General features: G+C 38.4%; 2 protein-coding genes across 3 annotated transcripts; one reads left to right on the forward strand and one right to left on the reverse strand.

Moving 5' to 3' along the window:
- The first annotated feature begins 251 nt into the window (after window positions 1–251).
- Window positions 252–7,878, forward strand: LOC100892241 (adhesion G protein-coupled receptor E2). Of its 2 annotated transcripts, none has more exons than XM_003723948.3 (4): window positions 252–910; window positions 2,693–2,917; window positions 3,920–5,502; window positions 6,397–7,878. In XM_003723948.3, exons 2-4 carry the CDS (start codon window positions 2,701–2,703, stop codon window positions 6,628–6,630), a joined length of 2,034 nt encoding a protein of 677 aa, XP_003723996.2. In that variant the 5' UTR covers window positions 252–910; window positions 2,693–2,700; the 3' UTR covers window positions 6,631–7,878. The 2 variants fall into 2 exon arrangements, with proteins under 2 accessions (XP_003723996.2, XP_030838055.1); XM_030982195.1 differs by having other exon boundaries at window positions 2,700–2,917.
- A 4,605-nt stretch (window positions 7,879–12,483) lies between these two features.
- Window positions 12,484–23,485, reverse strand: LOC100890791 (protein fuzzy homolog). Its single transcript, XM_003723938.3, has 10 exons — window positions 23,327–23,485; window positions 22,149–22,270; window positions 21,726–21,810; window positions 20,720–20,788; window positions 20,103–20,207; window positions 19,241–19,438; window positions 17,906–18,108; window positions 17,134–17,315; window positions 15,583–15,730; window positions 12,484–14,679 (listed from the first exon to the last, which is right to left on the reverse strand). Exons 1-10 carry the CDS (start codon window positions 23,402–23,404, stop codon window positions 14,604–14,606), a joined length of 1,266 nt encoding a protein of 421 aa, XP_003723986.2. The 5' UTR covers window positions 23,405–23,485; the 3' UTR covers window positions 12,484–14,603.
- Window positions 23,486–25,429: the final 1,944 nt, after the last annotated feature.

Raw genomic sequence — 25,429 nt, forward strand, 5'->3', positions numbered from 1 at the left:
CAACGGACCAGTCTATACACATTAACAAAAAAAGATAAAGATGAAACTTTTAAACACATATACATGAATCTCGGTTTGTTTGACTCTCGACTCGATCTCTTTCTCCCTCTTTCTACTGATCTAACCTCCTTTTTCTAGAGCTTTTGCAATCATTCATTTTCCTTGTTCTGTATCGTTCTTTCTGTTTGCCTTCTACTATCTTCCTTCGTTTTCCTCTCTTTTATCCCCCCCCCCCCCTAAAAAAAAAAAAAAAAAAAAAAATCTATAATTCTTCGCTACATATATTTTCTATTTATTTATTTTCTAAGCATACTTTTTTCATGTTATGTTGTAAAAGAGCATCTGAGAAACTAACACTTCAACAAGCTCTGATTCCAGTTGGTTCCTCTTTTCTCGTGCTTTTTATACTATATTTGTCGTTCATTGCATATTTTTGTAATATAATTATTCATTGTATTATGTTTTGCATGAGAAATATAATCATTTGAATCATATTAGGGTACAGTTTCTTTTTTAATTGCCGTTTGAATTCGGTGCAATTTGATCGACAGATTTTCAGGGCAAACCAAATCTATTCATGACATTTCATTGCTTTTTCCCTTCATATTCACACAATTAGTGAGTCATTCATCGTTTATAAAGGTCTGTTTATCACGGGCGAGAATTTGAGTGGGAGCGAGAGAGAGAGAGAGAGCCTTGACCCTGCTTCGTTTTCATTGTTATTGTTCAGTCACAGTGTCCGGAAACTTTTCGCTGGTAGTGGATAAATCCAGTTTTTTCTACAATAGGTAATTACGACATACAAAATAGGTCTACATATTTCTGGAGGAACCAATACGTGTATATCGGACAGTAAGCAACTCGTATTGTAGCTGCGCTACAAGTCCAACGTTTTGAACTTCATAACTGAGTAAGTTAAATTAACAAATAATTTGCTTTATGTAGTAGTATTGTCCATGTTTATAATATACGTACTTTCAATACAGACTCACCTACGGATATTCGCATGAAATATATTCACATCTACTTCCGGGAAATATAGCATTGTATTTAAAGGGATAGTTGAGTTCTGTTTTCAGACCGCAAATGCCTTCAAAGTGCATGGTTATTGCTCTTATTCTTATATATGACATTTATAGTGCCCTTTTAGAACCTAAAGTTGCTATGAAGGTAATTTTAGACCCCAAAATGTGTGAAATTAACCAATACGATCATTTTAATATTCAGCTCCACTTTCCAAAAAACATGGTGACCGTTAATTAATTATTTAATTATAAAATAACAATACATGAGCCGGTTAATTGTGGGTAATATAAGCAACACGAAAATGCCAACAAAAGAGCCAACATCGGCATTGGCTGAAATACGACGTAAAAGGGCGTTATTTATTTTTTCAACGGTTTTTTTTTAATTTTTCAAAATATCTAATATTTGTGGTGGTACACAAGTATTAGAAATCGTTATATTTCACCCGTCTCTGAACCGATTTTGATCAAACAAAGATGATTTTGTCATTTAAATATTATGTTCTTTCAAACTTGACACTCTGTTTTTCAGTATCTCACGAAAAAATTATTTTGTGTAGCGCCCTCTGCAACAAAACTCAACTATCCCTTTATAACGCCACCTTTAGAAATGTGTGACCATTACAAATAATGACGTAAAACGTAATCCGAACATGATTTATATGGGACGTACAATAGGGTAATTAATAACATTTGAGTTGATTCTCGAAAGTCTTTGCGACCGTGTTAAAATATTATGAGGTAGCTCTGAACGCGTTGCTTGATAGAGATTACTACAAAATGCTCCGCGACAGGCGCGGATCCAGAAATTTTGGAAAGGGCCCCCTTTGAAAGACGGGCAGAAGCGGAGGGACAGCGGCGCGTTCTGCGCTTGTGCGGACAGGGGGGGGGGGGGGGTGTCTCCGAGGGGGGGGGGGGAATACCCCCTTTTCCCTAGTATAGGTGAAGACAATTTAAATATTTTAACTCAATTCACGCGATTTGGTATAATACGTTTTGTCCACATTTTCATTATATTGGCTTTATTATTTCTCTACAGTTTAAAACTCATATGTAATTGTAATTTATGTCACAAAGCTCAAGGCGAAGATAGAATTTTTATTATTTTTCTTTTACTTTGGAGGAGGGGGGGGGCATTTTTTATATTACAAAACAATATTTATTTAAAATGAAAATTGACGAAAGGTGCTTGTTTATTTTTTCATATTTTGATTTGTGTTATTTCGGTTCCTTTCATTATCTTGATGTCCAAATATTGTGGATAGATTTTGTTCATAACTCCCACAATGATGAATATTAATTTCAATATCAGAATACGTGAAAAAGTAAACAGTCACTTTTTTAAATATTTGTTATGTGAAATTCCCTATAACAAGTTCGTGTACTGGAACTGGACTAGATAGGGTCAGTGAAATCGGTCACTCATAATTATGTGGTAAAAAAAATTACGCAAATAGTGTTGAGAATCATATATTTAATCTCATTATCTTATTATCGTTATCATTGATAATATTAGCTGTAGTAGTTACTTCATCATCATGATCATCATCATAATCATCATAGTTATAATCAATATCACTACAAATATCGTCATCCCCTATCTTATCATAAACGATGAATAAACGTATTCAATATATATCTTAACAAAGCATTTAATGTTTTTCTTGCATTTAGAATGAACATAATGAAGTTACGAGCCATCTCCAAGAAATGCCTTTTAATGACGATGACGATGGCAACGATGATGGACATCGTCGTTGGGTACACGACGATTAGACCGATGACGTTCCTGCCACCAACCCCTCCTCTTACGTTCCTGCCACCAACCCCTCCTCCTACGCAGTTCTTTACCCCCGGCCCTTTTACAGCACCTCCACGTCCCCGAACAACACGTAAGTCTGTGGTAAATCATACGCTTTAAAAATTTTTTTTATTTACGTCAGATTTTGTGGAGCAACCGCGGTGGATCAATGGTTTAGTAGTAGTGTCGTAACTGGGAGATCCCAGATTCGAAACCAAGTCGATGCGATAGTGCCAAATCGGGCAAAAACAAACCATTAAACCCAAAACCAAACCTTTATTTACGTTCATTTTCAGCTTACTTCATAAAGTATTAGCAATATATACATTTCATAGCTGTTAATAAATCGAAAAATACTCTACTGCGCTCAGTACATGTAGAAAAGTATCCTAGCCGCCATGCTTAGAGGCTGAATTATTCAAGGGATTTCTTTCGCCCGGTATCGTATACCTCATCTGGTTGGAGAGTGGTAAATGCTGATAAATGTATTGTCCAAAGGACATTTAGTTCCGTGGTCGGGCTCGATGCACAGTCCGGCGACTTATCCACCAGACCGAATCATCTTTACACATCTCTACATCTCGTCCACAATTCACATAATCGGTTTCTTAACAGAAAGCAGATAATGATGATACCCAACTATGTTAAATATATATACCATGCATACAACACATTAGAGTGATCATCTGATCATCCTTTTTGTGGTATGGGGAAGGGGTAAATTCATGGAGTCCCTATTCTCATCCTCATTCTTTTTCTAGGAATAGCAGTCCTGTCTCCAAAACAGGTGGATATTTCGTGGCATAGTGGTAGTTTTACTCTCAATCCAAGGGATATGGGTTCAAATCCCATCCCAGTACTAACGCCTTTTGCTAAGGCATTTATTAATCCACATTTGTCACTCTCCACCCAGGTGTAAATTAGTGGGCCTACCTTGCAATTGCTGGGGCTGTAATAATTGCAGAGCCCTCAGGAGTCAGGGAGAACAGTATTGTTGCCGATCAGGGTGAACTAAAGTATGTTTTATTCTTTAGCTCTGCAACACGAGCGGTGACAGAAACTAAAAGTAAAGAGTTTTTTTTCTCATTTAAAGTGGAAATGCATGCAACACAAGGAGTGGCGGCGCCTTTTGATCTGAATCCATACCGTACGACGATACCCCCACCGTATTCCCCTCGAACTAAACTCGTCATCGAGTGTCCTTATGGATTCGAGGAGATCTCAACCCCTTGCAGATTACCAGAGAACGATCCGCCCTGGCCAGAATGCCATGCTACAACTCTGCATGTGATGCATAGATTCAGTGAGGACGGGTTCGAGTCCTGCCTGGATGCTGTATCTACGATCCGTGATTACCTGGGACCATATGCCGACGGTTATGAAACAATGGCTGTCAAGTACCCCATTGCTACGGTTGATTGGTTGGCTATGGTCAATTTTACGAACGCACGTCTTCTGCAAAATGACATCGCAAACATCCTGGAGGATGAGTTTAATAACCTCTGGAGTAAAGGATGTGCAGATTTCATAGAATTCGGGGTAACCTGTTCACTTGAAGGAGATCGTAATGACTCCATCTCAACGTCACTTTCATCGATGGAATGTGACGAAGAGTGGTTCTTCGGTCAACCGGATGCTTTCACACCAGTCTGGCAAAATGGACCATTCGTTCTCTTTTTCAATGGATCTTACGTTTTACCAACTTGGTGGAATGACAGAACGACATATGACGTAATTGTTCAGTCGTACTTATACGATTCAAGTTATCCAGATAAAACGCGGGAGTTTAGAGTGTGTGGTACACGGAAGGCTATGATTAATTGTGCCGTCGTCCTACCAGAGGAGAAATATTCCTTGAAAGATGTCGGAAACTCGACGGTTGTCGTCTACAATGAAACCGAATACGAAGATGAATTGTTTGAATATGTGTCCAACACCTCTATCAGAATCTGCGTCACCCATAACAACTTTTCCACTGTACTAGAACAAGAAGGAGAAGTAGAGGAAGTTCCCACGACAAAAACTGTTAATGTTCAACTAATCTATAGCCATGTTCTCTTAGCTATATCAACCTTGTGTCTCATATTATTGATCGTGACCTATTTGATGTTTCCTGAACTTCGCAACTTCCAGGGATGTGCTATACTGAGCTTTGCGTTATCCTTGCTGATATCCCAAATTTGTCTGCAGTATGTCGCTCCTTACGCACGTCGCACAACGGCTCTGTGTCAGGGTGTGGCAGTTCTTGCACACTTCACTCTTCTGTGTGCCTTTGCGTGGATGACTCTTCTTGCATTTGACCTTTGCCGAAGCTTCCGAGTAACTCAAACCCGCTCACATCGTGATCCAACCAGTCGTCTCAAACGCTACGCTCGCCACTCGCTTGTCGGATGGGGCGTTCCTCTCCTTCTCGTAATCGTCGCCCTCGGGTTGCATTTCACCGAGAATGATGTCCTCCTGCTCGAGTACGGATCGGGAAGAAACTGCTGGGTGTATCCAGTTCTTGCAAATATCGTCTTTTTCATTGGTCCAGTTGTATTGTCGTTGGTTGCCAATGTCATTCTCTTTACCATCACTGTTGTCAACATTTGGAGAACGAGAAAAATGACCCGAGGCGCTCTTCAACAAGACAGATCACACAAGCATGTAATATCAGAGCTACTCATCTACTTCAAGGTAATACATCATTTACAATTTAAACTGCTTCACCTGCAGGCCCGGGCCACATTTTATGATAGGAGATTTGGGCTTTATTCCAAAGGGCTGATGGATTTGTGTGACTATCTAAGTTACATGTACATAGTCATACATATCACTTGGCGTCAGACCCATTGATTCTACTTCACATCATTATTTTGTCCCTTTGCACCAAATTGTTCCACATCCACTTGCAAATCCACCCGCAATTCGCAAAACCAAACAGAAACATCCGTTGATCCACATGTTTCCCTGGCTGGCCACACTTAGACTCACTCACTAAAATAAAATTATCCGAGTCCACCCTGTTCATTTATAAATTGATGAGAAGTGAATGAAAATTAATGAAAGAGCCAAACCAATTCATCCATTCATAGGTGTACAATTCTTCAAATAATTAGTTTCTACTTAATTTGGTTTGGTCTCGAGAACAGAACTTCCAAATACATACTTGCTTGAGAGGCCCGTGAGACCAATCTTTTAGTGTGTCCTTCGGTCAGCTGAAAGGTTCCAGTCTCAACTTGAGTTTTTAAACATACAGGAGTGGAAATAAACCTCTCTCTCTCTTTTTTTTTTTGGGGGGGGGGGGGGGGGGGGGGTTCATCAATAGGGATTACTTTCTTTGGAGTAGAAATCATCGCTTAAAATGGTGGAATCCACTCTCAAAATTATAATTCACTCGCTAAGAGTGGATACCAGTCAAATGTTTCGAATGGTTTCAGCTTAGATGAATTATCCCTGGAATCTATGAAAGTATAAGCTTTTTTGGGGTATTAATTACATTATCTAAATGTCTTTTAAATGACGTCATATTCTTCTTTTTTGTTTTTCTTCCATTTCATCTTCTCTTTCTCCTCCTCCTTCTTTTGATAGATATCTTGTTTGATGGGATTCAGCTGGTTGTTTGGCTTGGTAGCCGCCCTGGGCACAACGTCCGCCCTCTGGTACCTGTTCATAACGGTCAATGGTCTCCAAGGCATCTCGGTATTTCTCTCGTTCGGTGTTAATGCCAGGGTCAGGAAGTTGTGGAGCAAGAAAATGACGTCAGCTGGGTCTAGTACCAGCAGTGGAAGCTCCAATAAGACCAAGAAGACCAGTTCCGTTTAGTGGTCTTTCTGAAGACCTCACTCACTTGTGGAATCGTTTGAAGAATATGGAAATAAGGAAAAGCTCGAATATGACTGAGAATACCATTTCTGTTAAGTGGTCTTTTTAAAGGGTACGTCACACTATGGCGACTTTTGACGAAGAAGGCCGCGGGAGAAGAATACGCTGGAATAAGAACAAAGACGAGGAGTTTAGTGTAGTGGTATTTCTAAAAAAAAATAAGTCACAGTTAATATGGCGACATTTAAAACGAACCGCAAGAATCTCCCAACCCCAAGATTACACTGAGTTGACGTCTCTTGTCCTTTCTGTTATAAAACATAAAACCAATGACCCTTTGGTATACAGGAGAGGTTATATAAACTGTGACATTAATATCTTAAAAATGCATGTATGTACATACTAATTATTATCTGATGGCTTTCTCATAAAACGTTATATCACATCATGAAAGCAAATTAAAAAATATATGAATGAACATTACTCCATAAGTATAAATTACACTGCTATGCAAATTTGGAAATTCATTCATGGAGCTACGATCGAACAGTGTCAGTCTACATATTATGATATATCCACATGTTCTATGGTACAAATAGAAAACAACTTGCACAATAATGTGTTGCGACGAATGAAATAATATTCACCAAATTGAAACGTGGTTATGAATGACTTTAGCATACAGCTTAATTCAGCTTCAGGTGTTTTAATACTAAACTAGATTGTTTGACGCTGTATTTCATTGACAAAAACCATTACTACAACGCAACTTTACACTTACTTCGGTTGCATTTTTTAATATTTTTTTTTACCAACAATAAGGAGACAAAGTCAGAATTAAGGAAGTAAGATTGATGTAGGCATAAGTTAAATTATACTTACCATGTTATTCACACCGCCAAGTCTTAACACTGACCGATTCGTGGCCATTCGGAATACGATTTCGTATTCGGTCTGCTTTCGGTCTGCTTTCGGCCTTGTCGGTTTGACTCGGGTATGATAAGTGTCATCTCCAAATGCCATGTATTAAATATATATATTTTTTTAAAGGGAATTGATTGAGAAACTGAATTTATGAAAGATCTATCTGATTACTCTTACTCACTTTTAAACAGTTATAAGATGTATTTACCCCATGGTATGTATATATTATGCCTCATTGCTTAATGTTCAATAAATTTCGTGTTTTTCCCCCCTTCTTCTCAATCGCTCCTTTATACATGTCTATATATATATATATATATATATATATATATATATATATATATATATATTACCATTTACAATGCAAGGATAATCACGTATATGAATTATATAAGCTGTAAAAGCTGAAGACAGTACAAGTACAAAATGTACATCTTGCCTTCCCAGAAATCAAATTTATAATATTATTATAAATGTTAATTGTTTGATGTGTGCGTTTTTGTTGTATCATTGTAGTTAGTACCTGTTTACTATATTTAATAACGGAGGTATAACCAGGATTATTTTAACACTTTGTTGATTAATCTACATTTGCCACACTCCACCCAGGTGAAGTAAATGGGTACCTGGTAGGAATTTATTCCTTGAAACGCAGCGCGCGTAACAGCTGCACTGCTAAAGCCAGGGTAATTATGCTGCATTATTGTAGAGCGCTTAGAGACTTCTGACAAAGTAAGTGTTAGGCGCTATATAAGCACTGTAATTATTATTATTATTAAACACATGCCCTTTCACAAACAGTTTTAATCTTTAATGTCACCTGGGCCTGGTCCGTCACATAGTCGAGTCCTTTTACTATTTTCTAATGATTTCTATACTTATTTCACGACATATTTTCCCTCTCTTCTTCTTTTCATTTCCCTTCTCTCTTTCAAGGGCCAGCACAACTAAGATTTTCAATCTTTAACGCCTGCCCTTAGTCGACCTAGTTTTCTCTATCTTGTTTTTGTTTCTACTCTGTTTGTAGATTGTAAATTCTTTGTTTTGTATTGTATTTTGTTTCACTGTATACTTGAATGATATACATGTTATTTTTAGCGAGTGAATTTTTTTAACAATATGACCTTAATAAAGATCTGATTGTAACATGTATCAGAACAATTACAAGGTTAAAAGTGCGACTTTTTTTTCTTTTATGTTTGCTTGTTTTGCTTAGTATTAAACAAAAAAATGTATTGGATTTCCTTTAAATTGCATCTACTCTCTCTCTCTCTCTCTCTTTCTACCCCAATTCTCCCCCTCTCTCTCTTTCTCTCTTCTTTCCGATTTGTTTCAATAAGCTCGATACACTGTACTATAATGATGAGGTTCACTTTTAAATTACCGTTTAGAATCGGTACGAACTGATCGACATATTTCCAGGTCTAATCAAATCTATTCGTGAGATTTCATTGCTTTTTGTTCTTACCTGCATTATTTATATACGTCTATTTATGTGTGGGAGCTAACGTGAGTGGGAAGAAAACAAAGAGAGGAAGGAAGGAGAGGAAGACAGAGAGAGAGAGAGAGGGGGGGGGGGGTGGCCACGTAAACAAGGCGGATATGACCTTTACAAAACTTTGTCCCTCATTCTAAGGCCTTATTTTCTTGCTTTCCATCAACCTAATGTTCCCAGTGCCCCGAACACCCCCCCCCCCCGCTCCCTCCACACGAATGGAGACACGCTTCGCCATTTTTACTTCTCAAATAATCTACCGTTTCCATTACCATTAAAGCAATGGAACATTGATACCACCCAGAAGTAGAGAAAGAGTCGGCGAAATAGAGACAGCATTAATTTTATCTATCTATCTATCTATCCATCCATCTATGTCTATTTCTATCTGTATATCTATCTATCTAGTTATCTATTTAGGCCTGTAAATGCGTTTTCTTATTAGTAATACAAAGACTTACCATCAGCATAGTTATAGGGTCAGTTTAAACATGTCAAAGTAAATAACAACTTTTTACAAAACGATTTGAAAAGATGAAAGGCTTTGCCTTTGACATTAACATTTGAGACTGACTGTATTATGTTTTAATTACAAAAGGTGGGTGGTTTTGTTTTATTCGCACTCTATTGGTTCGTGTCAATGATTATTCCAATGAGTCTTAAAAGCAAAAGCGTATTGACCATTTTTTTTAAAACAAAAAAGTAGGAACTGATTAGTCCAAATTGACAATAATGGTACGAGCCTACATTGGTGTCATGAGTACTAATTAATTGCTTAGTAGTTTTGCGAGGACAATGTTTGAGGTCTATTAACTCCCAATCAACAAACGGGCCTTAGTACAGTGTGGTTCTTCGGTCACATCGCTAAAGCAATTCCAAACCAGTTAACCAACCGATGTTGTACTATTCGTGATGGTGATGATGGAACTGTTTTTTTCCCGGTCTGTTGTCGGTCAAGTACGTGCGACCTGGCTCTAATGTATTTATTATGTCCCGGTTTTCCTTTAACCAATATGAAATTTTTTTCCTCAGACTAACAGAGATATGCTTTGCTTATATATTCTAAAAGAAATGTGAAACAAATAATTTTTGCAATACTTTGCTTCCATACATAATATTTATAAGCTATCACTTTCATATACATGAATTTTTTAAAATAAGGATTAGGTATCAGTGTATTTTAGATTTTATTTTGAACGGTTTTGCAATATTTTGTATTTTGAACAATTAATGTATTCGATTTTTTTTGTTGAGAAAGAAAGAATAAAAGAATATTACCACAAAAAAACACGACAAAACACGAACCCAAAGTAAGAGAGAGAGAGAGAGAGAGAGAGAGAGAGAGAGAGGGAGTAAGAGAGAGAGAGAGAGAGAGAGATAGATAGAGAGAGAGACTGAAAGAGAGATAGAGAGAGAGAGAGCAAGAGAGAGAGAGAGAGAGAGCAAGAGAGAGAGAGGGAGGGGAGAGAGACAGGGAGAGAGAGAGAGAGAGAGAGCTAGATAGAGGGAGAGAGAGAGAGAGAGAGAGATAGAGATAGAGAGAGAGACTGAAAGAGAGATAGAGAGAGAGCAAGAGAGAGAGAGAGAGAGAGCAAGAGAGAGAGGGAGAGGGAGAGAGAGAGAGAGAGAGAGAGAGAGATGAGAGACCGGGAGAGGGAGAGAAAGGTAAAGAGGGAAGAGGGAGAGAAAAGGGAGAGAGGGAGAGCGAGGGATGGGGGAGGATGAGGATTGGGCATACAATCAAGGAAATATGAAACAAACTGACAGACTTATCTATTTCATGAATGGTATTATTAAAAATACTTCTATCTTATGATTCTTGTCAGCTCAACTATACTAGTATTGAGGAAAACACAGGGTAGGTCGTTCTGCCGCCATGTTACTTTTTTTTAAAAGTAAAATTATACTCCATCAATATCATATTCTACCTTGACCTCTATATATGACAGGTAGAAACTACTTGGAATTGCTTTGCTAACATTCGATACGGTACTTTAACAAAAAGGCGGTATGTAAAATGATCCTCTAAGTGTCATTCTTCCGTCGATAACCAACTCTACACCAACTGAACTCCAAACTGACCGACATCTTGGTCGTTCGAGGTAAGATAATCAAGTAAGCCATACTCGTGATGTGATAAAATTTAATGAATGAGTCTTTGTTTAGTGCCATATTACATTTACCTGTTTACGAATAAATGTATTTTAATAGTCAGAATACAAATTGAATACGTTAGTTGTTGCTACGTACGTAGGACAAACACTGGCTTGCCCTACCTAATAACATACGTAATGTATGCAATCTGCATTCTTACTATTGAAATACAATTATCCGTAACATATGATTGAAATGTTTTGTAACGAGGCATGCATTACATTTGGAGATAATTTGTTCAGTCTGGTGTCGATCTCGTTTCTGTGATAGTGAGTATCCTTTAAAATGACCATGACAGGATATTTAATACAGGGGATCGACATTGAACATGGTGGTTTGCATTGGGTAGACTGTACGTACTCATGCTGCAGTTAAATTGTAAATATTCTCTTCAGTATACATGGACAATCGAGTTTCAATATTTACATGTATACACTCTCTCTTGCATGTACATGTATATGGTAGACTATGTGAGAGCAAGGGTGTGTGTGTGTGAGAGAGTGTATGTGTGTAAGAGAGAGAGAGAGAGAGAATAGTATATAAAGGACCACTTGCCTATCTTTTTTCTCTCTCTCTGCATCTTTCTGGAAAATTCACCTTTTTTCAGTGACTCCCCCTCTTGAATAGCATTTTGTTTTATTGAAAATTAATTCATTTTGATCTAAAATGTTGTGATAAAATTATTTATGGATGTAATATTAAGGTGCATATTTAGCTGCTTGCCAATACTTTCAGACTCTCTCTATCCCTCCACGTTGACCTCATCTGTCCGTCTCTTTTCCTCTCCCCCTCTTTCTCTCGCTCTCTCTTTTCTATTTCTCCCTTTCCCCCTCTCTCTTCATCTTTCTCGACCTTCTCTCCGTCTCTGTTTTCCTCTCAGAACCTTAATCTATTATTCTCTCTTCCATTCTTATTTTACCAGAACATCTCGAGGGTTCAGTGACACAAAGACGTAACTCCATATTTTGCCAAAATGAGTATTCGATATCAAAGTGTTCAGAAAAAAATGTGGGCTTTCCAGGAAACACAAAGACTTAACTCCACCCAACACCCTAATGAAGTCGATGGCTAGTGAAATATAGACTTAACTTCTTAAGGCCCAAATGCTCAGTGACACATAAACCACTTTTTCTCAAAATGGCCAAAATGGAGTAACGTCTTTGTGTCACTGACCCCTTGATATTCTCATCAAAATCAAATCATACAGTACCTGGGAAAACGCAAATGTCAACAAAGAAAAATTGAAAAAAAATGTTTACAAAGAGAAATCTTACTTCATATTATTCTGTGTTTATAACTTTATTTCTTGCTATTTTGTATTTTTGTACCAGATGCTTTTGCTGATATGATGGAGACATGTCAACCTGCTTGAATACTTAGTAATCCCAAAGGACATTATATTGCATTCCATTATATAGAGATTATTAAATTCAAAGTAATTGACAAATCAATTATCATTTTCAAAGGACATCGGATTATCATTGCACATGTTCAAGAACAAACAATTACGTAAAATACATACAACTTCAATTACCAAACACATGAACAACCACTTGCAGTTTTTGTGTACAGAAGAAAACTTTAAATGGGTGCCCAGAAGGAAGAAATTCCTAGAATTCTTATGAGCACCTTATCAGGAAGCTTGGATAAAGCTATAGGTAATAACAGTTCTCAGTGCTTTATATCCAAACTCACATTAATGCAACTATTAAAAACAGCGAGAGCATTGAAGTTGCCGACACACAAACAGCATCAATGAAAAGACCATGCTTTTTTTCAGCCGCATCACTTCGTAATGTACGCAATTGATAGATGAGTGTCCACAACAACAGCGAAAGCTTAAATGTCGCAACTGAGGAGGAACTCTTCGGCATCCACCCGAAAAAATCTGGCCTGATCCAGGGGTTACATGTCACTCATGCTGAAAACGAAACCACTTCACCAAACGGTGTTGAAGTACTACAACGCAGGAAAGACCAGTACAACAGTGGGCTATCAATGCTATAAACCTAGATGTGCCCCCCCCCCCCAGCATTGTTTAGGCACAAAACTCAATACGCCTCAATCATCTAAGGTGAAACCAACGATCACTGTCAAGATAAAGAGCACACCTCTCACAGCTTTGATAGACAGTGGCTTCTCCACCTATTGCCACCTGGCTCCAAGCCCAAAGCTTCCTCTACAAACAGTCTCAGCATAAGCATATGGTAGCAAAAGGACGCTTCTGATCACCAGGACATTTCATGGTACCATTCGATACAAGTTGAATTCTGTCTTCACACCAGTGTTTGTCACAGCCCCGTCTGAAGGAGCAGAAACAATTCTCAGTTTCACCACAGCTGCCAAATTTTTTATTGGGCGTCATCAGTGTTACCGACACTCTGCCCCCTCCTCCCAGAACCCTGTAAACCCAAACACCTAGAGGGTTTCAATGCCAAGGTGTTGAGCTTTAGGGAATGACTACGTAACTTAAATGGAAGCATTCTAAATCATCTATATATCCCAGATACCAAGGTGACTTTGCTATACGATGACTGTGGCATAAATTCTTGTGAAAGAGATGGTATCTATGGCAACTTGAGCTGTAAGTGAGGGCCACTTCTTGCAGTCTAGCTAATTCAGACCATCCTACACCCAAGATTTGTAGGGGTCTTTGTCATGTCATCATTAAATGGCTCCTTCTTGGTAAGACAGGTAGCACCATTGACACCAGGAGCTATAGGTAATGGCCTTGTAGTACAGTGTCTCATTCAAGACCCTCCTACATTCAAGATTAAAAGTGTCTTTGTCCAATCATAATTAAATGGCTCCTTCTTGGTGAGACAGGTAGCACCATTGACACCAGAAGCTATAGTTGACGACCTTATATTGCACTTCTCAGATCAAGACCTTCCTACATCCAAGATATCAAGAGGACTTTAGTTCTGCCATCATTGCAGTGCTCATTGTGATATTGATGGTTTTATGAGCATCGATAGCTATATGCGATGGCTACGGAAATGGCTACAGAAAGTGGGAACAAGCTCCAAACTACATCCGAGGTATCAAATAAGTTTCTCATGCAATCACTGATGTAGCGCTCCTTTTTTGTGATACTGATATTATCATGCATCATAAGCCACAAGCAAGGATCTCTTATTGCAGCTACTCCAACAGATCCCATCGTAGATCCAAGCTATTGAGATGTCTTTGTCGAGCAATCATTGCAGCGCTTCTTCTTCTTGTTCGATGGATGCTAAGTTTGGCATCATGAGGAGCAGGCGATGAATGCAGTCTCTTTCATACATGTAGAGACTATCCTACATCCAAGATGGCAAGATGACCTTGTCATGCTACCACGAGCCACGGTCAATGACTTCTTCTTGTAGTCTGTCCATTCCAGACCATCTCAATCCAGTTATCAAGATGACTTTGTCCTTCGATCGACAAAGATCTTCTCTTTGGACAGCGTTCCTAGAAGATTTTTGGTCACAGATCTGACATTGGTAATGAAAAGGGAAATGAGATATAAAGCAAAATGACATCAATCCTTGGCTACAAAATGGAAAGGTTCTGTTATACTTGCTTCAATGGCAACTGATGTGCTGTCATTCTAACTTTAACCCTGGACCCTAACCCAAAACTATTCTAAAACCAAACCCTAACCCTATATCTGACAAAATAAAGCCCAAAGCAACTCTGCAGGAAATATAAAAATGTTAAAGATAATAATACCAATAATCATACTGGATAATACTGCTCGTATCCACCATGCAAGGTGCTCAAGGAACTTGGATATTAGCAGAGCTCTAGAAAGGCTACCGTTTTTGGTGCTCACAGTGCTCAGAGACTTCTTTTCTACCCATTCAACACCTGGGTGGGGAGTGGCAAATGTAGATTAATGTCTTGCCAAAGGACACTAGATCCATGCTGGAGCTCTTACCTACAACCTTTGCATCTCCAGTTACGTGTTTAAAGGCATTGTTTAGCGATTTTAAATCTGATATGCATGGCCCTTCGTGTTATCAATGTTTGTGATATGGTGTAATACTGAAGCCCTAAAAATGATCATGAAGTGCCACAACAAAGTAAAAATCTTTGAGTGACCGGCTTTACCATACTCATTTCCCCCAATAGACTGTAGTGTTATGAAATTGTTAGGAAAACGCAAAGATTGATTTAGTTTTTCAATCATAAATATCATGATAATCGAACAGGCGATCGGCTTGTAAAAGTCATGGGGTTCTGGACTGACCTATAGGTTTATAATTATTGTTGCAGCATGAGCTAAATCCAGGATTTTGTTTCAGAATCTGGGAAAAATTTACCCAATCCCTTTAAACCACTCAACTACAGCATCTTTATCATGGAACTGGAAAAAACAAACCCTGTTGACCTACCTCATCGCATACTGTGGGACTGCCGATGAGAAGAGAACAAAAAACTGAAAGCCTCCAGAGTTGAGGGCATAGGTCTTAAAGTCGTCACCACACATGTAAGTCTCTTCTGCGCTGTGTGGCAGGCACTTGTAGGCTTCCCCCGATGAATCTTCATTGAAGAAATTTAAAAAAATAAAATAGGAACAATTACTTGTAAATCACTTTTTCTGTTCATTCTTCGGTCTGGAATTTTAATCTTTGACGTATCTATTCTTCTGTATGTATTGTGCATGAACACAAAGTAAATTTTTGTTGATATGGACAATAAAGACATTGCATCGAATTGAATTGAACTGGAAAGACAAAATATTATCATGACACATCCCCTGAACTTTGGTTTATGGTAAATGTTGGTAAATTCAGTGATGCAGATGCAGTAATACCCAATTGCATCAATGACCAACACTAGACAGAAAATAGACTGACAAAAAAATTGCATTACCTTGAATGGTCAAGCTATTGGTCAGTTTTGAGCTGGTATGGCGGTGTGACTAAGGTATAAACTTTAACCCATTGACTACTGAATGCATTCATTCCCATAGGCTTAATACAGTATGCTCATGGGTCCCATAGGCAAAGGGTTAAAAATCAAGTTGAGTGCTCGACATGCGATTGCATTATGATCAAAAATGTCTGGCAACAATGGGGAAAGGTTAATTATACAGCATGTAAGAATAGTAAGTATTGGAGTACACTGTTTCGGAAATCATCCACACACAAACAAAAATTGACAAAGTTTTGCCGAACAGTCACAAACACTGCACACAGAAATGTGTATAATGGACTACACAAGCATGTGGCATAAATATTAGGTCCAAACATTTCAGCATATGTCATTATATTTTGAATACGAAGGCATTTAAATGGCAATCCTGTTCAGGGAGCATTTATTCTATGATGTCTAGCGTCCCTGCCTGCTTCCTTTTTTTTTTTAAAGAAAAAAACATGAAAACACTGTTCAAATGATCTATTTCTGATTTTTAAAAAAAAATCTGGCGGCTATCTTGATAAAAAACCAGACTGTCACAGAAAATGTACTGAGCAGCCATTTCGAGCGGCCATTTTGAAGAAAAAAAAAAAAGGACTCCTCCTCCTTTTTTTTCAAAAAGGCAGGATGCTAAACATATTTTTTTTTATAAATTTGGCCTAACACAACAAGAATGGAAAAGCTCACAAACTATTTCCACCTTGATCGGAACTCTTCCTTCTCTTCGAACAACAGCACCAATCAGGGTGCGTTCAAGCAATTTTTCTTCAATGCTGTTTCTCGCTCATTTCAAGCCCAGCCCCTGCTCATCACACTGTGCAGTTTGACCCAGGAAGTATAGGTCAACTTCGCTGCGTTTCTTTTTCAGCATTTCATGTTTGCGTTTTTCAACACGTTTATTTTTACGACCGACAAAAAATCGCTTGAAATCGCTTGAACCCAACCCTGTTTTAAACTAAACTTTCTTTGAAAACCGTGTTTCTAGTGTGAAAAAGTGTTGCTTGAATGCACCCTTACATTCTTACCTTGTCTCTCTGGGCTGAGGGAAGGGGGGAAGAGTCCTCCCACCACGGTGCGGTAGAAAGCCGTGAGAATCTCTCTCCGGGCGTAGGGTGGGAGGGGCTTCAGCTCGGCCGCGCCCCCTGCAATCAGAGGAAGGCGGACTGACGACAGACACTTGTGCTGGTCGGTGTTCAATAAAACATACCTAAAGGAAAAGAAAGCCCAGGATGTTAGTGATAAAGGTCAAAAGGTCAAAAGTTCAAAAGGTCAAGATGAGTTCTGGTGGCATTGTTCGCACTCATTCCTAACACCCTGGATGAATGTGGTTCCCCCAATAGGGCAAAGGGCAAAGGGCAAATTTCCCAAAAGGGGTATTAAATACCAAATGGTAAGTACATGTACATGTGAAATTGTGTATCCGGTATTCATATTTTCAACATATTTCAAAATTGCTTCGGTCTTTCTTTAAATTACTTGTCCAGTTTCTTTGACTTAAGTTCGTAAATGAATAGCAAGGATACCGACACAATTCTAAGATCCTGTGTCTTTTTCTTTCTACTTTTTCTTTCTAATTTTGGAAATAGAATGCCAATTACAGAGGAAATGATGCATACTGATTTAGAATTATTTGTTTATTATGCAGTAGTTGGGTCGTTTAGACAAAAAATATATGAAGAAACTAAGAAAAACTTGCTCGAAATTACACTCACTAAAGAGTTCTTGTAGCATTTGATCTGAGCCAGATGCACATACAGGCTACGCAACATCATTCAATGTTAAATCACAAGCAATTACCCCAATATGCCTGCATCCAATGGGATTGTCCTTGGGATGTTGGACGAGGGCGCCCTTTGGATTGCTCGGAGCGCCTCGTGATGCAACCTCCAGGCCGGCTCGATGAGTTGTTCCTCTGCCTCGGCTAGGGTAGGGTTAGCATAGCACAGGACGCTCACAACCACACCGGGTTGAAGATGGATGCTCAATAATCTGTGGGGGTCCTGAAAGAAAACCACCACCAAAATCTTGATTTAAAGCCCCACTGCACTACTTATAGCTACTTGCGCCCTCTATATAGCAAACAACGCCTTAATTGGTGACCATTGGTCCCCAATGATCATCTTTTTATTATGTTAATTGAGAGGGTTTTAGATAAGATATCCACCTAGGCTGTCAGTGACCATGCAGGGAGGTCTAATCCCTCCTGGCCAAACTAGTGCGGTATGGCTTTAAAGCGTGCATTTAGTAAAATTTATTTGATGGAGAAAACATATTTTTCACTGACACCCACTCTACTAATACTCCCTACTGCATATAGCTGAAAAAAGCCAATGCTCTATTTTTACTAGCGAATTTAAGTTAATGTGTCTACAAAATCTCTGAGGTATTGGAGCAGCATTATGGGAATGTATAATGGGAATGTAAAATGGGAATGTATAATGCCATATGCAGTAGCAAGAATTATTCTTTGAAAGAAGAGCGAAATGATACCACTGAAAATGATATCATATTTCAAAATATATCTCCAGATCCAGAGTTGCAACTGGACATGAAAATAAAGCAACATTTCTCAATGACACACATTTTCCCAAACATTTATCTATTAATCAAGTTTATGTTTATAACACACTGGTAAAATAACTTGCTACATGAATAGCAGGTAAAAGATATTATTTCAGCCTTTAAAAGGAATCGTCCCTGATATTGAGAATAATTCCAGTATATATCATGCAATTTCAAACAATACCCACTGAAGGAAAGCAAAATTTTGTTTACATATATACATCAGCAGTAACTATTAGAAGAGTCCCAAATAGACCATAATTAAATTGGTTTGTTGTTCAGATGATGTAAATCTCTCTTCTATACAAATAAAAAGAAGACCCAAACACATAATTAACATTTTGTATGGTATGATACAAAAAAAAAACATAGGAAACTGTCTTCATACTTCTAATTGCATATAGGTTCAACAACAGTGAAGTAAAATAATCACAAAACAAGCATTATTAATAGAAACTTTTCTCACATGATTATATTTTCTGTTGAATTTTTGTCAAGTTGGTGGCACCATGGGGGTTCAGTTGTAACCTTTAAAGTGAAATCTAACACCTTACAAGCTGATATTCTTACCTTTGGACTTGCATGTGGCAGATAGATGGGCACATCGCTGGACGTTCCGATGGGTAGGGACTGGATGAATTTGGCCACCAGCATCATCTCTTGACCGCTGAGTGCCCACCAATTGGACGTAGCGACCACTAGCTTGCCGTCAGCATGGAGACAACCAAACGTACTTTCTGCGCTGGTGACAAATGCCTCAAGAGGTTCCTGGATGAGAAATTCATTATTTCAAAAGAAGGCTACATGTATTCTCTTAGGGTAAGGTTGTCCACACATTACTGACAACATCGAAACTTTATAGTAAACCTGATGACTGTATTGAGCAGACAGCTTTCACACAGCCGAGATCAGAGAAAAGACAAAGGAAAATAATAATTTCAGCGTTCATTATATTCTTGCTTCCAAGATACAGTGTACTTGGTAATAATATATTGAATGTAGAAACTAAGTCTAAATTCCTTTTATTTGCATCAAACAGCTTTGAAAGAATTATGTCAGTATAGATGTAAAAATTCATTATGTAACAACACCCGACTGAAAAAAATGCATTATGGTCCTTCACAGGCTATAAAAGTTCTAAACCATATATCTGCAAACACTGTACGCCTTTAATTTTGTGTAGGGTTGGGACCAGTATTACTTGGAAAATGAAATGAAAATAAACGAGGCAATTGATCAGGGTGATATAAATGTCACTGTAGGAGGGGGAACATCTCCTTCTTTTCACACTCACTTCCTCATTCTTCCCTTTATTTTCTCTTTTACCCCCTATTTTGTCTCTTTTTTCATATTTTTTTTCACTACGGGGGTACGGGGGGTACGGGCGTGGGGGATGTGCCCACTTCTGACTTCTGCAGCTTACCACACCTACCTGTAAAGTTGTGTTTTCTGCTGAGACAAGGACATCTACTGATGATGAGAGAGCACCATACAGGTCAGTATCTTGGAGAAGCGTATCAATAACCGGGTAACAGACCTGCCGCAAAAAATATTTTAAAAAAATTAGAAGGGTACAACTGGGAAACGTTTCTAATACCTCAGTCACACCCTCAATTCAATTAAAAAACTGACTCCAGACCAACCTTTTGTAGCCATTAAGGCATCCTTTAAGAATGTTAGATTGGAGATGCATGGCCCTACGTGTTACATGTATCATGTCTGTGATATAGTGTAATATTGAAGCCCTAAAACAAATTGCGCTTCAAAATGATCATGAGGTGTCTCAAAAAAGTAGAAAATCTTTGAGTCACTGGTTTTACCATACTCATTTTCCCCAATAGACTTTAGTGTTATATAAACCGTCAGAAAAATGTTTTTTTACAATTTTGATTTCCAATCATAATAATCAGACAGGTGATTGGCTTGCAAAAGTCATGGGATTTCTGACTTATCCAAAGGTTTGTACAGTAAGTATGATTGCAGCATGAGCTAAATCCAGGATTTTGTTTAGAATCTGAGGCAAAGATACCCAATCCCTTCAACACTCACCTTGATTTCCCTGCGAAGTTTTTCTACAGTCCTAATGCTCACTAGGGTCTCCAGGCCTATGAACATTACCTATGGTCAGGAAAGACGAGAAAAGATCATGGGAGAAAAGGTACATGTGAGTATCATTCACATCTCTGAATTAGAGGTTATATCCCTCACTTAATGTATAGTTCATCCCCCACCTCCCCCCCCCCCCCCCAAAAAAAAAAAAAAAAAGTGATCACTCATTTATGAAAGAGATCTTTTCCTTCATAACAAAATTGAGGAAAATAATATGTGCATATCAAATAGACAATTGCTTGTAGAGCCTGTGGAACACAAAATGAAAAGGATTGCATACTTGTCCTTGATTGATCATTACTTCGGATCATATCTTTCTACTCCTTTAACTTTCACTGACCTGCTTCTTATATTTTCTGCTTTTATTCAAACAAACTTGAGTTCAGAGTGGACACCTTGTTAATATGTAGCGAATTGGAATTCAAGAGTGTTCTTGGTCACTATTAAAATGCCAACTCTACAGGAACTCAACCGGTGCAGAATGATTTGGGAAATAGAGATAAAGACTGAGGATATTTTGACAGATGTGGGGAAAGTCATGTTGCTAGTACTGCAGACACTGAAAGGGGGAGGAGAGGGAATTTGTCAAACATAAAACAATATAGATAGAAAGAAGAACACAAGTTTAGAACTAAAATAATAGAGAATGACAGGATAAACAAAAGGTTTTAAGATTAAGTACAGTTCTGACACTGACTGTTTTAAACATAGAAGATTCTGAACAACCGTAGAATACCCTACCACACAAGTAACCCTTAACCTAGTGCCGAGGCCTAACCCCAACCCTAGCCCTTACCCTGACACTAATTATTAACTCTCAACACATTGTGCTGGTGTTTAATGGGGTAACCTGCAGCTCAGGTCCAAATTGTAACAAACACTTTTCAATAAGGTGAACCAAAGAGATTGTACAAATGTCAAACTGTCCGGACCTTGGTATACTCACCATTGCATGAAATATGTGGTTGATGAGCGTCTTGTAATGTATATCGCAACTCCCATCATTGCTTGTCACCAACACCAAGGTCACACTACAAAATCAACAAGAACAGTTATCAAATTTAATTGTAAAGGCAGGACCTTATTTTATGGACATCGCTACCACCGCTGTGATGTACTTTACAATGTGCCATCTTTCGGTAAAAGCGTACATGGAGCGATCTCCGACCCGTTCCCAAGCATCAACATACCCGTATGTGCCTCATTCAGTTAATGGTGCATTATGGGACATGGCTGTCAACACATTAGGATATTGTAAGCAGCAGATGGCAGTATATAATCTGAAGTAGTGTTAGCAGAATACCCTGCCTTTAACATCTTCTCCTGTCATATTACATTTGACCTGTGTCATGTCATTTATGTAAGTTACCTATCATGAAACACCTGCCAGATGACCTTAGCCTCTTCAGTGGTCGTACTCTCTAGCTTGACCCCGTGATTTTGGGCAAACATCTGAACACCGTACAGCATGCCCTGCTCGGCGAAAGCAAGCTGGAAAACAAAACAAAAATTAAATTAAAACAAAGACTGTAAGATTGAGCCTATAATATTAATAATAGTAAAAAGGTCCGTTTCATAATGTTATCAATTCTAATGCATTAAAGTCTTTGTTAAGCGCCTCATTACAAATTATTCCATTAAAAAAAAAAGTATTCCAATAGTCAGAATGTAAATCGCATTCATGCACAACATGGTTAAGTATGGATAAGTTTTTTATGACAGATTTATTTTTACAGGGAGTTTACACGGAGGTCATTCTATTCAGCAATCACAAAGTCGCAGCGACCAAAAAGTGCAAACAATGAACATGAAGCGCACTTGGCCAGGGTCGGCGATAGATTTATGATTTAAATTATCAAAGTATTTTAATTGACTGTACTTTGCTGCTATTTACTTTACTCTTTAGACGCGACGTCAATACATGTCATGAAATGTAACTAAAAAATGCTGAATTTGAGTGAATTCTGATGTTTTGTATAGACCTAGATGATAGTAGATCTAGCTAGATCTAGGTCTAGTAGTGTTTGATGTGAATCAATATGAGAGGGTGTATTTCAAAAAATATGATAGCCTCTCTTCATGGCAACACTTTTCAACAAAGACAAATAGATCCACCTCACTCAGTCACTTCATCCTTTCCTTCCTAGAGGCCTAATTAATTCTTTAAAACAACAACTGAATTGAACAAGCTGCATAACAATAGTCAATAGATCTAGATCTAACAGTTAACGTTAGGCCTACAGAAAATAACTAGAAAATTTGATGACATTATTAATTTCATAAACACAACACCAAAGGCTAACGTCGATCTAACAGAGCAAAAATACCTGAAGAGAGGACCAGTAACTACGCCCTCTCACATTGACATCGCCTGGCGAAAATCATCCAACGACGATGGAAAACGACATTAATTTCAACAACAACAACAACAACAACAGGCACAGCAGACCTACATTCAACTCACACGAAAATGAACAAATGGGACCGAAGCTAAAGTTGGGTCCTACAATGCAAAAATACTTAAGTTAATAACAAAGTAATTCTTACAGATTTTACATCTCCCTTCGTTCGTGTAAATAGAGGAACACCTCCCTCGTTAGTAAGGCACACTAAGTGTACTGCCATGATTAAACTGTAAACTTGATGCAAAACTCAGCTCGATCTCGATTTAATGTTCACAAAATTGGTAGAGCCTAGAGGATAGTTCCCGAGTGTAGATACGGTATCGCGTAGGAGACAAAATATGTGTACATCGCGCGCTAGAAAGAAAAAAAAAAGGAAAAGAAATTAAATGAAGCCCTAGCTTAATTGCCAGTTTTAGGGTTTGACATTAGTTACAATTTTTTAATCTACAATGATCGATAGGCTGAAAATGAACCCTTATCAGATGTTTTTGAAATGGTGCGACAAAACTATTGGTGGATTTAGGAATATTTACGGGAGATTAGGGGGGGGGGGGGGGCAACATTAGACCAACGTACGCTGAATTCCTTTCCTTTTAGGGGGAGGGGGGAGTAGTGAAATCGTTTCACAGCTTTCAAGGGCAAGACAAGGAAAAGAAAAAAGAAAATAAATGAATTCACACCTTCAAAAAATGGGAGGGGGGGGGGGCAGAGGCTAAACGAATACAATTTTGTTTTTAACCTGACAAGCCCCCCCCCCCATAAAAGTATAAATAAAATAATGATAAAAACATCATCAACAGCAACAACAATAATGATCATAATACATTAATAATAATAACAAATGAAAATACCACTGCAGATTTATTTTCTGTGTGTCTTTTCATCTAAAAAAAAATCATTGCCCGAAAAACATGATTTAAGATGAAATTTTCACTCCAGAACAGTCCAACGCAGGGGAGGCTGTAGTGCCCCCTCGCACCCTGGCTCCTAGGTCCATGGTTCAGCTTCCAAACTAGATTTCTTACAGATGTCAGTCACGGGGAAAGCTAGACTAAAACTGAGTTAGGCATCGATAGACAGACAGAGAGGCAGAGAGAGATATGAGTGGAGAGATAAGGAAGAGAAATAGAAAGAGAGAGAGAGAGAGAGAAAGAGAGAAAGAGAGAGAGAGGGAGAGATAAAGATTAAATATCAGTGGTGTATTGAGCAAAAGCTTTTTGAGGGGCACATCAAATATTTGCATCACCACCAGGTGGCATAATGGGCAATACCGACACGATGCAATCACAAGGGCGGCTCCATGATTTTCCAAGGGGGGGGGGGGGGGGTGAAATGTACAAAATTCCAAGCGCAAAGCGCGAAGCCTTTACGGCGTGGGGTCCGGAAAAGTTTGAATACTCTACTACATGTTGAGGCATTTCTGAATGCGTAAACTGAACATATAGCATAAAAACAAATATGTGAATATTTCTCAGCTTTTTTTCATTTTTTTTTCGGAAGAAAAAAGGGGGCGTGTGCCCCCCACGCCCCCTCCCTGGATCAGCCCCTGCATCAAGTACATAGCCCACGTAGTGGGTATTTACCAGAGTTGTAGTTGGTAGCATGTTTACCGACCGCAGTGTGTAGAAAACAATTTTCGGGTGAGCTATATAAGCTATCGCCGATTGCGTTTGCGCCCTAATCCCAAATGTATAATTTCATGCATATCCTATTGGTTTGAAAAGCGGTATTATTTTAATTTTATTTCTCAGGCATTATTTTGATCTGTCTTTATTGTTGTTTCCTCATTTGAAATGACACGACAGCCCCAGTCTTCTTTTCCTGTAGAGATATCGAAAGTGCTTGTCCTCCCAGACGAGGAGAAAGCCTACTTATACCTATAGACTACGCCATTTAATACGAATTCATATTTTGTATTCATCTTATTTATTTTGATACCAATACGTCATTTTTTTTCTGTCTGGTATGCATCACGAGTGACTAATATCTCACTTATGCGTCTGAATTGAATTAGCTCTTTCCCAAGAATCGGCCGGGTTGGACGGTTGGCACTGTAGCACGATCTCGGAGTCATCGGAGATCATGTGGTGAAAATAATTCGTGCTATCATGTATAGGTCACATCTTATATATATATATGCTCGGAGATGTTTCACTGCCGTCAGCGCCGTGTACGTCCTACCAAATGCACATCTGCGATTTAAATAAAATAAACATAGGCCTATCCATTTATCACGCATGTTTAT

The sequence above is a fragment of the Strongylocentrotus purpuratus genome, unplaced genomic scaffold (assembly GCF_000002235.5).
Source record: "Strongylocentrotus purpuratus isolate Spur 01 unplaced genomic scaffold, Spur_5.0 spur5_scaffold_12, whole genome shotgun sequence".
Lineage (NCBI taxonomy): Eukaryota > Metazoa > Echinodermata > Echinoidea > Camarodonta > Strongylocentrotidae > Strongylocentrotus > Strongylocentrotus purpuratus.